The sequence below is a fragment of the Octopus bimaculoides genome, chromosome 26 (assembly GCF_046866305.1).
Source record: "Octopus bimaculoides isolate indiv1 chromosome 26, ASM4686630v1, whole genome shotgun sequence".
Classification (NCBI taxonomy): domain Eukaryota; kingdom Metazoa; phylum Mollusca; class Cephalopoda; order Octopoda; family Octopodidae; genus Octopus; species Octopus bimaculoides.
Genome location: NC_142953.1, coordinates 787,698 through 804,767, shown reverse-complemented (window position 1 = coordinate 804,767; position 17,070 = coordinate 787,698). Strand labels below are relative to the sequence as shown.

General features: G+C 37.4%; 1 protein-coding gene across 7 annotated transcripts in view; it reads left to right on the top strand.

Moving 5' to 3' along the window:
- Positions 1-17,070, top strand: part of LOC106883520 (rap1 GTPase-activating protein 1) — a 411,187-nt gene that overhangs the window by 20,689 nt on the left and 373,428 nt on the right. For 3 of the 7 annotated variants that reach the window (XM_089342809.1, XM_089342816.1, XM_089342810.1), the window contains exon 2: positions 6,827-6,948. The exons of 2 other annotated variants lie outside the window; for them this stretch is intronic. Coding sequence is in view for 2 of the 5 variants with exons in the window: in XM_089342806.1 (XP_089198932.1) it covers positions 11,254-11,296 (43 nt within the window). In the remaining 3 variants the exon portion in view is untranslated. Of the gene's footprint in view, positions 1-6,826; positions 6,949-10,965; positions 11,297-17,070 lie in introns of those variants that run through there. 2 more of the 7 variants (XM_089342806.1, XM_089342811.1) reach the window with 2 other exon arrangements.

Sequence of the window (17,070 nt, the reverse complement as noted above, 5' to 3'; positions counted from 1 at the left end):
CCTTACATCCATCTTTACATTCTGAGTTCAAATTCCATCAAAGTTGACTTTGCCTTTCATCCCTCTAGGGGTCGATAAAATAAGTACCAGTTGAACACTGGGATTGATGTAATCAACTTACCCACACACCCAAATTTCAGGCCTATATATATATATATATACTCATTTTTTGGCAATTTCTGATGTGTTGTATGAACTGGGTTGTTTAGTCCTTTGGTAAACCTCACAGAAAAGGCATGGTATTTCAGTACCCTGCAATAATGTAATTTAAAGGAAGCTCACCAACAATCGACAACCAGTAAAGTGCTGTGCTTTGTCAGCATAATTTCAGGTTGGGAGACTGAGACAAAAGTCCATGTTGTAACATGTTTAATTTGCACTTGTGCTACTTCATCGACCAACAACCGTCATGCTTTAATAGTTTATTGTACACAGCCGGAAGTACACATCGACCTCTGAGCCTCGCTTCCTCCGACACAGAATTAACATAAAAGCCGTTTATATGGTTTAGCAAAATATAGAAATGAATATGGTAACATTATAGCCTGGTTTTCTTTGTTTGTTTATTTGTTTCAAATTTTGGTTAACAGTGGAACAAACTATGAGGAAACAATAACTGCAAAGAAATGAAAATATGAAGAATGTAATCACCATAGCAGGCATAAACGTCCTATGGCACATGTGTGTGAGAGAGAGAGAGAGGGGGGAAGTGAGAGAGAGAGGGGAGTGAGAGAGGGAGAAAGGGAGGGGGAGCTGGAGTTAAAGATTATGTTCCTAATGTTTAGTAAAAAGTTATGTGGCTGTGTGGTAAGAAGTTTGTTGTCCAACCATGAGGTTTTAGGTTTAGCTCTGCTGCACGGCACCTTGGGCAAGTGTCGCCTTTTATAGCTGCACACCAACCAAAATCCCATCAGTGGGATTTGGTAGACAGAAACTGAAAGAAGCTGATCATATATATATATATATATATAACTATTAGGACTTTGGATATATGCCTATCAGTATGTAGATTAGAGCACATTCCCCACCTGGGCTACCTGATGTCATCTGCATGAAGGACCGCTGCAATTAGTGTGTGAATCTGAGGGGAGGGGAATATGTTGAATGAAATCATAATTAACTGATCCTCATATACTCACTAAACTGTCACCTAAATTTTATGTGAATTTAGGTTCCAAACCTCAGCTTAATAATGATTTCAAATTTTGACTCAAGGCCAGCAAGATTGGGGCCATGGATAAGCTGATTAAATCGACCCCAATAGTTAACTGGTACTTATTTTATTGCCCCTCAAAAAGATAAAAGGCAAAGTGGACCCTGGTGGAATTTGAACTCAGAACATAAAGATGGACAAAATCCAGCATGTTAATGGTTCTGCCTGCTTGCCGCTTTCCTTTAACTTAATAAAGAATTTATTTTGCTAGATTCTTTCATCATTTTCAAAATTAATTGAGACCAACACTATGTATGTATGGTAAGAAAAGGGTTAAATCATTCCATAGTGTTTATTGTGAGCCACTTCAATTCAATTACGCATCTCCTTTTATCACTCTATGAAATCCCTGTGTTTTTATTTGAAGATTTAGAAAGAATTTTGTGAAATAATTTCGAAATTCCAAAATGTTATATGAATTATTTTGGTTTGTTGGAAACTTAAACTATCTAATTGCACTGACTTCAGATGGACTTTGATCTGTTGAAATAAAATAAAAAAAAACTCACAGAAATACATAACCACTTTTACTTTGAACAGATTTTCATAGAATTTAGAGCAAGGCCTATTTCTAAATATTGACAAGCATTCTTTCTGTATTTTGTTTTCTTTCTTATTTGTTTTATGTCATTATATCATCTGAGTATCTTGTTGTTAATGGCAGATTGGTTTTCGAAACGCAAAACAATAAAATGCTGTTAATTACTGAGATTCTTCAAATGTTAAGCTAATGGAATGAACCTTTCCAAGAAGTAAATGATGTTTTATTTCATGAAAATGAATGCAATTGTTGTTGTTGTTGTTTTATTCTCAAAGTCAAGCAAAGACCCTTCTGTTTTCTATTTAGACATATAATATATTTTAAGGTTAAGGTGGTGAACTGGCAGAAACTTTAGCATGCCGGGCGAAAATCTTAGTGGATCTGAGTTCAATTTCCGCTGAGGTCGACTTTGCCTTTCATCATTTTGGGGGTCAATAAATTAAGTACCAGTTGTGTACTGGGGTTGATCTAATTGACTACACTTTTATGTACCACTGTCACGGTTGCTTTTTTATGCATATGGAGTAACCTGTGTACAGAAGTTAAAATCCATTCAAAAGGCTTCATACAGTTTCTGTATACCATATTCAACTCATGAAAGCATCGGTCAACCTGGGGCTGCAATAGAAAATGCTTGTCCAAGAGGCTATCTGCTGTTATTGAACCCAAAACCTCATGACTGCTAAGAGAATTACTTAACCACACTTCCATATCTGTACTGTTATACTTTATTCATTTCAATGATTCCATCTTAAATTTCATTTATTGTCGCTTCTCCATCTGTCACCTTCTGCTAGATCTATAACAATGAAGTTTAATGACCAGAGATACATCTGAAACTACTCTGAGACATTTTTCTTGAAATCTATTATTCTACGATAAGAGCTTACTTGTCAAAATCACATGTTGATGGAAGATGCTTCCATTGTGTGGGTTTTCATTCGAACCAAACTGTTTTGTTAACGTGTTAGCTTTCGTTTAAGTAAACAGTAAGAACAAAATATTTTGATTATATTTGCATCGGTTGGTTTAATATTCATTGAGAGTTTTAAGAAGAGATATAATGTCATTGCTTCCCACTTTGGAATAAATATATCGACTGAAATATGTCCATAGTTGTCTCCCTTACATGCAAATCAAGATTAGAATTTTGAGAGATTAATTTTTAATTTCTTGTGGAAATTTGCCCCTTTCCTTTGAAGGTCCCTAATAGTTGTTGCTGAGTGGGTTTATTTTTCTTTGTATTTTAATTTTTTCCCCTCCAACAGGGATGTTTTGTGTGTGGTTGTGTGGTACGTTTGGTTTCTGGCCACACAGTTTCAGGTTGAGTCCCACTGCATAGCACCTATGTACAGTGGTATCCAACTTGAAATTAATAGTTTCCAAACCAACTTTCTTAACCATACAGCCCCTTTATGCACCCCTGAAAATTTACCAGCTGCCTGAAATAGACATCAGATCATCTGGGAATGTTACATAAGATAAACTGACAAGGGTGTTGTTGAACAGGGCTGGTTTTATCTGCTAGCTACTTCCCACCATGAAACTACCCGAGATTGGAATCGGTCCTTAAAAACTTCTAAGAGTTAAAGGGGAGATGCAGAATTGTTTATAATATTTATAGCAATCAACACATCTCTTAAGTAACAGAAATGATTTCCTCCTGCTTCCTGTAAATCGCCTGGGCAGACAGTGTTTGCTGTTCACGCAGTCGGTTGCACCAGTATAACTTTCTCATCTAAAATCTAAAACCTAATACTTTTGTTACTATGAAGTCATGCTGAGTTCGGTTTTTTCCGTAACCAATATAACATTAATTACTTAGCTATTCGTTTCCTAATTGCTAAGCTTGGCTGTTATAGTCCCCTTATTCCCTTGGTATATATAATTCTATAATTCTCTTAAACTGTTAATGTATAATTCTCTTATGCTCTTGGTATATATAATTCTATAATTCTATTAAGCTGTTATAATATGCAGGAGTGCCAATCTGATAAAGTAGATGAAACATGCGGAAGAGGGAGACCCAGGAAGACATGGGATGAAGAACTGAGGAACGGTTTTAGGATGCTGAACCTTTCAGGCAAGATGGCAAAGGAATGAGAGGCTGGGTGCTCTGCCGTACTCTAGAAAACCTGTACTCCACAGCAGAAATGTTAAGACCGGTCCTTCGGCTGGTGTAAATCACATGTGGCAGTGCCACGTGAAAGCACCCATGCAATGCCCTGTAAAAGTGCCCATGAAGTGCTACATAAAAGCATCCAGCACACTCCTGGAGTGGTTGGCATTAGGAAGGGCACCCAGTCGTAGAAACCTTGACAAATCAGACTAGAGTCTGGTGCAGCTCCCTTGCAGCTTGCCAGCCCTGGTCAAACTGTCCATCCCATGCCAGCACATGGACAATGGACATTAAATCATAGTGATGATGAGGGTGATGATGGTAGTAGATATAATTCTGTGGAAGATGGCGAGCTAGCAGAATGATTACTATGCATTAGCTGCTGTACATTAGCTCCCTCCCCCGTCAAATAGACATTGCCTGAACAGGTGCACACAGGTGTGCCACACGTCAGGTGGCGAAGTGATTGCAAAGCAATGTGAAATGAAGGGTTTTGCTCAAGAACACAAGACATGAACCAGTGTAGGAATTGAAATTATGATCGCTAGATGATAAGGGCAACACCCTTACCATATATGTTTGTGTGCATGTATATGTGTATGTGTTTATATGCATGTATATACATACATACCTGGCCATAAATATTTTGGTATCTGGATGTACCTGGATATTAGATCTGTTTTTTGAGAAATCTACCAAGGAAGATGGCATAGATTAAAGCTACCCACGCCAGAGAATGGTAGGAGGGAAAAAAAAACAAAATCCATAAATTACTCTGATTATAAACGAGGCTAATGATTCTAATAATCATAATTATGATAATGATGTTTGTAATGATAATAATGATATTAATAATAACAATGATGATGATGATGATGTTGCTGATGATGATGATAACAAGGAAACAACAGAGGTGGGGGTGGGTGCAACGTAGGAGCAGTTCTGTAAGATAGTGGAAAGCTGAGGTGAGCGAGAAGTTATCGACGCTTTCTACTCCACTGAGCCATTATCTGATAGGCAGAGAGACAAGCGATAGGCGCTGCTCATTCTTCGGTCTCCTTAACAACATACACATACTCAGTGACCAACTGATAGGAAATTATATAGATTAAAAAGCTGTATAATATATATGTATGTATATATATATATATATATATATATATACGTGTTGTTTAATGTGCATATTGTTTACCTTCTTTTATTATGCATACTACACGCATACACACATGTGCACAAACCCTACACACACACACACACACACACACATGTACATACATAATTGTATGTCCGTAAAAATGCACTGAAATATATATACATGTAAACATGGTCATTCATACAAGGCTGTGCACACGTGCACACACACACACACACACACACACACACATACACACACAATAACATGTGGCTGTGTGGTAAGTTGCTTGCTTACCAACCACATGGTCGTGGGTTCAGTTCCACTGCATGGCACCTTGGACAAGTGTCTTCTACTATAGCCTCAAGCCGACCAAAGCCTTATGAGTGAATTTGGTAGATGGAAACTGAAAGAAGCCCGTCGTATATATATATATGTATATGTATATATATGGTTTTGTGTTTGTGTTTGTCCCCCCACCATCGCTTGACAACCGATGCTGGTGTGTTTACGTCCCCGTAACTCAGCAGTTCGGCAATAGAGACCGATAGAATAAGTATTAGGCTTCCAAAGAATAAGTCCTGGGGTCGATTTGTTTGAGTAAAAGCGGTGCTCCAGCATGGCCACAGTCAAATGACTGAAACAAATGAAAGAATTAAAGAGTTACATACATAGATGTTTAACATATACACGCACAGCTGCACAAACTACATGCATACACACGCACACACCCTCAGAACGACACACATGCATACACACACACACACACCTGCATACATATATACATACATACACACATACATGCACATACAACTACATACACATACATACAACTACATACATACACACGCACACACAAAACTATACACACACACATACAAACTATGCACACACACACACACACACACACAAAACTAAATACATATACACAAAATTACATACACAAACACAAAACTACACATACCCACACGCACTCTCTAATCTCCATCCACACCCTGCACAGCTGACAGCCAAACCTAAAAAGTATGTTTACTGATAATATTCAGCCTTCGTAGCTCCAGGCATCCACCTTGGACAAATACATGTCTCTCTCTCTCTCTCTCTCTGCTCCGTGAGTGTGTGTGTGTGTGTGTGTGTGTGTGTTTGCGCGCGTGCGGTGAAGTGTGTCAGTTAGAGACAGGGCTTGATTAAAATGAGATAGGCAGCCTCCAGCTTATCTCTTACTTTTCACTTGGGGTAAGAAGTACTTGGGTGAAACAATATAATAATCAGAATTTACAGCCATCCACCAACCACCCCCCCAGCACCATCCTCACCGCCTCCGTATATGTGTTCATTTGTGTGTGTGTGTGTGTGTGTGTGTGTGTGTGTGTGTGGCCTTGTGAATGAATTCATTTACCATTTGGGAAACTGTATATAAATGCATGTGAATACACACACACATACACACATATACATACACATATATATGCGCACACATGTGTACACACTCACACACACGTGTGTATATGTATATATATATATATATATATATATATATATATATGAGTAATACATATACACACACACACATATATATATCTATATACACATACATACATGAATGTACATATATAAATATATATATATACATACACACATATATGTATATATATACACACAGATACACATATATACACACCCACCCACCCACACACACACATGCACACACATACACACATCCATACATGTGTATGAGCATCTGTGTATGTGTGTGTATAATCTGTATAGGAATGTGAAATAACTGTCTGTTAATCCATCTTTTTCTTCTATTTCTGTCAGGTTCTGCAGCCGTTTCCTTTTATCACGGCAATCACCCCCCGACCTCCTCCTCCTCCACATCCCCACCCCAGTATTTTGGTCTTTACCAACAGATCTCCACACACAAAAGAAAAAGGATTGAGGTAAGTGAATAAGAATTTTTTTTCCCATAATTCTCTATTATTTCTCGGTGAAGCAACCAAAGTTATTGGATCTTTTTACTTTCTGGATCAACATGCTTTGCTTTCTAATGAATGAAACATTGTTCACCCGATAGATTCACTGATTACCTCAACAAACCAAATTTATATACACTTGCCACTTGGGTATATAACTCTTCAGCAATTTTTTCTTTCATATTTTTATTATCTTTACTTTGGTGTAGCATTTTACTTGAATAATGTTGATGTTGTATCATTTTAATATACATACATATATATATATATATATATATATATATATATATACATATATATATATATATATCCATCTCACTCGGTTTATAAAAGAGTTTGTCTTACTGATATATATATATATATATATATGTATATATATATATATATATGTAAGCATATGTGTTTTATATTATTACAGCTTTCTTAGCAATATAGTAAGTACCTGTATTTGATATATAAATGTATGTTAATGTAATAATGTATGTATTGTGCTGCAATGTGATGAGATATTCTGATATATACACTCATACACACACACACACACATAATGTATGTGTGTGTGTATGTTTATTGTATACACACACACACACACACACACACACACACACACACACACACACACACACACACACACACACACACTCACACTCATATTTACTTTATATTTATCTATAAAGATATAGACACATAGATACAGATCATGTATGTATACATGAACACATAATTATATATAAATGTTTGTGATTATATTTTATTTTTAAAAACCCAAAACAATGCAGTTCATAAAAATAAAATAGGTTGATAGTTCTACCTGATATGTCAATATTTTGGGGGTTAGGACATCTTCTTCAGGAAATCTTTAGAGAAATGTTGGTATCCAGGAAAGCAAAGTCAGTGAATACCAACTTTTCTCCATAAAGCTTGTTTCTGTTTTACAAATTGCATTGTTTTGGCTATAAAAACAACATAATTAAAAACATTTATGTATGAGATACAATGACAAGTGACCAAAACCTTTGGTGATATGCAATGTGGGGCCTCATGGAGGCAATGATAAGCGACGATGACCTTTGGTGATATACTGTGCTTGACAAGACTTGTGGCCAATACTGGTGTGGCACATGAAAAACACTCTTGGAGTGGTTGGCATTAGGAAAGGCATCCAGCAGTAGAAACCATGTTGAATGAGACTGGAACCTAACACAACTCTCCAGCTTACCAGTTTCGGGTCAACTGTCCAACCCATGCCAGCGTGGAATGCAGGTGCTAAATGACGAGGATGATGATATATGTATATATATATATATATATATATATATATATATATATATATATATATATATATATAGAGAGAGAGAGAGAGAGAGAGAGATAGAGAGAGAGAGAGAGAGACATTTAGTGCTAATGACTGGATAAAAAGGAGTACTCAATACCACGGTAGAGGTTAATGATATTTCATTTTGTTTGAGTCAGTCTCCGAGTTTCTGACTCCAGCCAGATGGAGTGGATCGTTGAGGTCTGAGTAATGTTTCTTTGTTGACCATTGACACAGCACAACACCACAACTAGAATACAACAAACTGTCGACCATTTAGGTGTGTTGTCTGCGCTATACTCTTTGTCCTCATCTTTGGACATCAATACACACACACACACACACACATGCACACACACTCATGTATGTATGTAAATATATGTGTATGTATGTGTGTGTGGATGTATGTATGTGTGTATGTATGTGTGTTTGTATGTATGTATGTATCTGTATGTATGTATATAATGTGCAAACGCAAATAACAAACAAACTTGAAATAGGCAAGTAGCAACATGATATCATACAGAACGAAGATTCAATCTATTTGTAAGAGAATGTGTGTGTGTGCATGCATACACACATGTGTGTGTGTGTACAATTATGTTTGCTTACACTCACATGCACACACACACACACACATTCTCTTACACTCAGGTATATGTACACGTACACCCACAAGTATATACACACATGTGCATGCACACACACACATATATACACAAAGTTACATTTAGACACACACACACATATGTACATAGACTCACACATGCACACACACACACACACACATCCTTAATCTTATAGTATCTTCTTTAAATGTGATAACGCTATTCCAGATATGAATTTTGTTGAAAATAATCTCAGAAATGAGAAATGTGATATTGTTTGTTAGTATTTATTTATTCATTTGTTTGTTTATAAAATTTCTTTCTTTTTTTTTTTAATTTATAAATTTTGTATTCCTCCTATTGCTGTCATCTTTACTTACCAAATGTGCATGTCATTGTCATCTGTTTATCATCTACATGACTACCATCATCGTAAATTGTCATCATCATCATCATCACTATCACCACCACCACCACCACCATCATCATCATCATCATCATCATCATATATTCATAATCACCACCACTTCATAACCATCATCACTATCCATCGTCATCATCATCATCAACATAACCGTTGACTTCACCAGTATCACTACCACCACCATGAACATCATCATCATCGCCACTACCACCACCACCACCATCATCATCATCCATTGATATGTTTTTTAGCTTTTGTTCTTTTACTCTTTTTTTACCCCGATGCCAGTCACCTGACTGTAACCACGATGGGCATCTGGGCTCTATCTTCCCTCACCAGTACTGGAGATCATGCAAACACCACCACCACCACCACCCACCTACCTGTCTAGTAGTTATTTTAGTCAAACTGCTCAGTTACAGAAAATAAAGGGACACCACATAAACAGCACTGGCTTCTATATAGAGTGAAAACATAAACACAGATAGGGATTGATATGTACAGGAACATAGGCACAGGAGTGGCTGTGTGGTAAGTAGCTTGCTTCCCAACCACATGGTTCCGGGTTCAGTCCTGCTGCATGGCACCCTGGGCAAGTGTCTTTTACTATATCATTGAGCCAGCCAAAGCCTTGTGAGTGGATTTGATTGACAGACACTGAAAGAAGCCCATCACATATATATATATATACATATATATATATATATATATATATATATATATATATATATATATATATATATATATATATATATATATATATACATATACATACATATATATATATATATATATATATATATATATATATATATATATATATATATATATATATATATATATATATATAGATATATATATATATATATATATATATATATATATATATATATATATATATATATATATATATATATATATATATATGATCTTTCTTTATTACCTTGTGAAGTGCATGGCTCAGTGGTTAGAGCACCGGGCTTACAATCATGAGATAGTGAGTTCAATTCCTGGACTGGGCTATCTGTTGTGTTCTTGAGCAAGACACTTTATTTCACATTGCTCTGGTTCCCTCAGCTGTAGAAATGAGTGCCAAGCTGTATTGGCCCCTTTGCCTTTCGCTTGGATAACATCGGTGGCATGGAGAGGAGACGCTGGACTTATACCTTGGAGGGGAACTTTCTAGGTGAAATCCCATGGTCATTCATGACTGAAGGGGGCTCTTTACCTTTTACCCTTTATTACCTGAGAAACCAAAATCATATCTGGCCTCAACAAGGACTAATTAAAACATGATGGCAGTTTTTAACTGCTTCTCTCGGTCAGCCGCAAAAGGGTTAAAGAATGAATACAACCAGAGGAACTAACAAAGTATACCTGCAAATATATTCATTGAGAGAAAGCCTTGTCCATAAACTTGAGGTTGTTATAATACACTGGCAACCTGGTATTTCTATAGAAATCTTTTCTTCTTTTCAACGCTTCTGATTATTTCCAGTTTTCTCTTGAGAAAAGGACATCCATTGTTCAGTTTCCAATGGAAGGACAAGATTTCATTGGTAAACAGGTTCCTACATTTAACAGTGATCACTGAAAACTATCATTAATCTATAAATTGATTTGTGTGTTCTGAAGTTACTTCGATCAGTCCATTAGCATCAACTGGTCATTTAGTAATGTTTTGTCTGCTAATTTTACCAGTCAGTCACCATCCTTAGCAACCACTAAGCCGGAAACTGTCGTTTCTCATCTGCACCTGAGTAAAAGGTATTATTTAATTTGTGGAGAGATCTAATTAAGTGCTTACTTGGCTGACAGCAAGTCCCACCCATCAATATAGGATGTTCAGGTGATGTGTCAGGTAAACAGTTTGTAGGATTCGACACTGCGGTACACTTGCAAGATTTTTGGTGTGAGCACAGACGATGGAATACATGCGAGGGATTCACAGATTCTCTAAGGCACCAGGTAAACTATCAGCTGTAAATATTTTGTTTCCACAACATCAAAGAAATCATAATTTTTGCATGTCTTGGTGTAGTTTAGATGAGTTTGTCAATTTAATTACTTGGTTTTCAATAATGAATTAGGAATGGTTTCTTTAATTACATGCCGGTGGTTGGCATTAGGAAGGGCTTCCAACTGTAGAAACCTTGCCAGATCAGATTGGAGCCTGGTGCAGCCTTCTGGCTTGCCAGTCATCAGTCAAACAGTCCAACCATGCCAGCATGGAAAGCGGACGTTAAACAATGATGATGATGATATATACAATATATACACATACAGGCATACACACACATATACATGTATGTATATGTATGTGTGTATGTATATACATACATACATACATACACACACACACACACACACATATATATATACACACACACACACGCACACACATATATATATGTAACCTCGTGGGCATCGGTACCATTTTCCTCTTTCTCCGTTCTTCCATTCTCCGAACTTTCCATCTTTCCGACGAAGGGCTACGCCCGAAACGTCATACACTCTCTCTTTCCTTTCCTGAGCGTCCAATAATACTATCCATATCACGTCCTCACTTTGTTGTTTTTTTGTTTCTTTGTTATTGTGTTTTTGAACTATATATATATATATATATATATATATATATATATATATATATATATATATACACATGAATGTATGTATGTATGTGTACATGTATATATGTATAAGTACATGTGTATATGTGTGTGAGAAAAAAGTAGGGGAGGTCACCAAAGCCTTGTGTTGTCCATTTAAAAATATAAAAATGGTTCCTAATATATAATTATAGAAACTCCTGCAGGTTTTCTGTGAAGTTGTGACATTCATGCTGCTCCAATTAGTAAGTGCTTGCAAGTCTCCACCCAGGTGCTGTTGTTGGATTCCAACCGTCACTCAGACAACCTACCCCACCACTCTCTCCACCCCTCCACCCCTTTCCACCATTCAAATTTTCAAAGTCTGTTAGTTTGGTGGAGGGGGTTGACGGGTGGGGCGTGGGGTGGTGGGTGGGGCTGGGGACTTCACTTCCTGTACTGCAATGGTGGATTGTAGGGGGTGAGGGTGGTGTTGGGTTGGAGAGGGGAGGGAAGAGAAAGGGCTCAGACTGAGTGTTGTTACTAGCTGTGGTGATGGTGGCGGTAGAGGTAGTGTTGGGGGTGGGTGGCAGTGGTGGGGGTGGCAATGAGGGTAGAGATGGATCTATCTGTGTTTATCTCTGTTACAAGTGTAGCAGCATCAATGACAGTAAGGGGCTGTCAGAACTGCTCTCTCCATCCCTAGGGGTGGAACAGAACTGGTGACTTTATTTACCTCTGCTATACCATCCACCCTGCCACACCATACTCCTTACTTCCTTCCCTCTTATCCCTAGGCTCTCTCTCTCTCTGTCTCTCTCTCTCTGTCTCTCTGTCTCTCTCTCTCTGTCTCTCTCTGTCTCTCTCTGTCTCTCTCTCTCTCTGTCTCGCTCTCTCTCTCCAACTCTCTCTTACCCTCCTACTACTCATTTCTCTTTCCTTTCCCCCCTATTACTCCTCTTTCTCTCCCTCCCTCTTACCTTCATCTCTCTTTCTCTCCCCTCCCGCCTTCTTACCCTCACCCTCTCTCTCTCCCCTTCTCCCTATATTCTCATTTCCCTCCCCCCTCTTACCCCTCATACCCTCTCTCTCTACATTTATTTTATTCTCACCTTTTCCCTGAAACATTTTCCTCTCTCTCTCTCTCTCTCTCTCTACCTTTCCACATCTTCTCACCTTTCCTTTCCTTCTCCTTTATCCTACCTTTACTCTTCTTTCTCCTCTTTCTCTGTCTAATCTTCTCTATAAGGTTGTTCACACACACACACACACACACACACACACACACATATATATGATGGGCTTCTTTCAGTTTCTGTCTACCCAATCCACTCACAAAGCTTTGGTCAGCCTGAGGCTATAGTAGAATAAACTTGCCCAAGGTGCCACGCAGTGGACCATGTGGATGGCAAGCAAACTACGTACCACATGGCCACTCCTGTATTCATATTTTTTTAGATTTTAATTATTTCTGTGGGAGGTTTTGAAACATGACACCCGCGATAGTCGTGGGATTACTGTATACTTAATTGATAGTCAATCACTCAACTAATAGCTAGTGGGCACCTAAGATGACTGGCTTATTGTCCCTTCATTTAGATGAGGGCTGCTTGGAAAGCAAAGGTCCTGCTGGGTCTCCTGACTCTGCTGTTACACACCCTCATTGTAAGCATGGATTCCAGACCAAAATTGGTCCAACAACCCACTTCTAGACCCACAAAGTATAAAGCTGACAACCTGGTCATGTTCAACTAAAGTTCTCTGAAGAGGTTGCCCCAGCATGGCCACAGTCTAATGACTGAAACAGGCAAAAGAGGAAAGACTTATATGTAGTGTGTTTATGTTTGAGTGTTTGTGTTTGTGCATGTGTGTGTGTGTTTGTGCACATGTGTTTGTGCATGTGCATGTGTGTTTGTGCATGTGTGTGGGTGAAATTTCTAGTTCTTTGGGTACACACTTGTGTAATTATCTTCATCCCTGCTGTAAGGTTAGGGAAGAGGGGAGTAACCCTGTCTCCTGTCCCCTCTGTCTTCTTTTCAGCCTCACCCTAGAGAAAATGTGATGAACACCACCCACCCCCACCCAATCTTTCAGATATCTCTCGTAGAAGAAGAACCATTTACAAGGTAATGTTTTGATTCTCTATAGAATTCTCTGGAGTAGCACTAGGACGTGTGTGTGTGTCTTTGTGTGTGTGTGTATGTATATATATATATATATATATATATATGCTGCCGGGGGAGGGGAGGCGATAGAGATAACTGAATGAGTGCACATACATGTGTGTGTAAATATATATATATATATATATATATATATATATATATATATATATATATATATATATATATATATATATATATATATTTACACACACATGTATGTGCACTCATTCAGTTATCTCTATCGCCTCCCCTCCCCCGGCAGCATATCAACAGCCCCATCAACGGCCTCCCACACACAAGCACCTACACATATGTGCACATTGACATATATATGTATATATATATATATATATATATATATATATATATATATATATATAAATACGCACACATAGATATATGTATTTATATATATATGCATATATATATATATATACATCTGTGTGTTATTCTTTAACTTGTTTCAGTCATTTGACTGTGGCCATGCTGGAGCACCACTTTTAGTTGAAGAAATCAACCCCAGGACTTATTCTTTGTAAGCCTAGTACTTATTCTATTGGTCTCTTTTGGCGAAATGCTAAGTTACAGGGAGGTAAACACACCAACATCAGTTGTCAAGTGATGGTGGGGGGACAAACACAGACACACAAACATATACATATATGCGTGTATGTATAAATATATATGTATATGTGTGTGTGTATGCGACAGGCTTCTTTCAGTTTCTCTCTACCAAATCCACTCCCAAGGCTTTGGTTGGCCCAGGGCTATAGTAGAAGACACTTGCTGAAGATGCCATGCAGTGGGACTGAACCAGGAACCATGTGGTTGGGAAGCAACCTTCTTACCACACAGTCACACCTACACACACACACACACGCACACACACACACACACGCATATATATATATATATATATATATATATATATATATATATATATGATGTTTGTATTTACACACACAACATTTACATGTCATCATCTGTATTCAGTTACATATATGTTATATGTATATATATATATATATATATATATATATATACTATGCGCACGTTTACTTGTGTCTATGTGTGTGTGTGTGTGTATGTGTGTGTACATAACTGCTTATAAAAACACAACTGCATTTTGTATTCGTTGCTATTTTTCACAGGTTTGGTGCCAAACAGATTAACTTTCTGTTGCACACGTTTCAACACCACCTGGTTTCATGTTTTAATTCCTTTCCTCCATTCAAATTCCAAACTTATGTCATTTATACCAGTAATATCTTCAGGACCACTCATATACATAATTAATTCAGTTTTTTCTTAATTCTCAGCTGTGATCACCAAATCCCATTTCCTAAATTAGATTAACCTTTATGTAAACCTTACACAGGATGTCTTAGGAATTTGGTAATTTTCTTTCTCTTGTTCTGCCCCACCCCCTTGCTTCCGGAATCTACTGAATTCTTCACATTCAGCAATGGTGTAATGTTGTTTCACTACAGTTGTAGGAACCAACTACGGCATTATTAAATAGCAGTTATTGTAATTTGCAGACAATTACATATTCTCTTTGTTTACTCAACAATGGTTGGTATCACGGTTCCTCCTCCTCCCCATCATCATCATCTTCTTCTTCTTCTTACCCCCCACCTCTAAAATTACTGGTCTTGTGCCTAAATTATTATTATTATTATTATTCGGTTGTCCTATTCTTATCACATGCTTTCACTGCACTACTGAGCGCAGCTCTGTGTGCCTTGGGTATGTGCTGTGGTTTGTTGTGATGTTCTTATTTTCACTGTATTGAAAGTGTTTTATGTATGATGTGTGCGGTGCCTAGTAGTGCTATTTTCTGTATGTTATATATTCTTGTTAGTCCTGGTGTTTTTATGTATTTGTCTGTGTGTTTTGGCGTATCCCGTAGAATAAAAGAATATATATAAAGTGAGAGAGAGAGAGAGAGAGAGATGTATGTATTTATCTGTCTATTTTTTGTTTACTCTAGAAATAAAAAGCTTATGGAATAATTATCACAATGAAAATTACGTCTCATAATAGTTTTAATTAAAAGCAATTATAACAGATTAGTTGCTTAATCCTGTTTTAGTATCAATGCAGCATATAATTAGTTATACTATTAGCTATAATAAAATATTAGCTGAGTCTCATTATTTTGATGTCTGTCTTCTAACATAATGATACACCTCTCTGGTTTGGCTGAAATATATGCAAGAAATAATGCAGAGCTGGCTGTGTGGTTAAGTAGTTTGCTTTGTAACCATTAGGTTTCAGGTTCAGTCTCACTGAGTGGCTCTTTTGAGGACATCTGGGCATCGAGTAACTCCATCGTCTTTTGTAACACTTTCTATCTTGGAAACTTTCATCGTGTTGACATCATTTATTATAACTTGCTATGTCTGTGAATGATGTAATACATGTATATGTATGATTGTTGGGGGTAGGGGGAGGAATAATGTGGCAGGGGGGGAGAGTGGAAAGCTGAAAGAAGAGCATGATAGAATGTCTGAGAGAGATGGGGGGGGAGAGAGAGAGAGAGAGAACATGGTGACACATGGAATAGGTGTGGCATTGTATCACGTAACAAAATGGAAATGCCTTCAATATATTGTATGACCAATGGGCTTGATAAGAAAACAATATCTTGTTTGTTTATGCTTTTATCTTTTGTCGGAGTTGTAAATTCATTCTTGAAGTAACGACAGAGAAATACTAGGGAAGGCAAAGTAGAATTGGTCCTTTGTTGAGACAGATGTATGGGGACCCTGTAAATCTAAGAGCATAAAGTTTCCAGAATTTGGTGGAACAATTATTATCATGGTTTATGCTTCTCTGTGTTCTCAGGGGATGCCTCTCCATAATTGGTCTCATTTGATGTTCTGTAATGGTTCCAACTTTTATTTTGGCTCCTGTCAAACTGGAATATCTTTTATCTTCTGCTTGTTTCAGGCATTAGACTGTGACCATGCTGGGGCACCTGTTT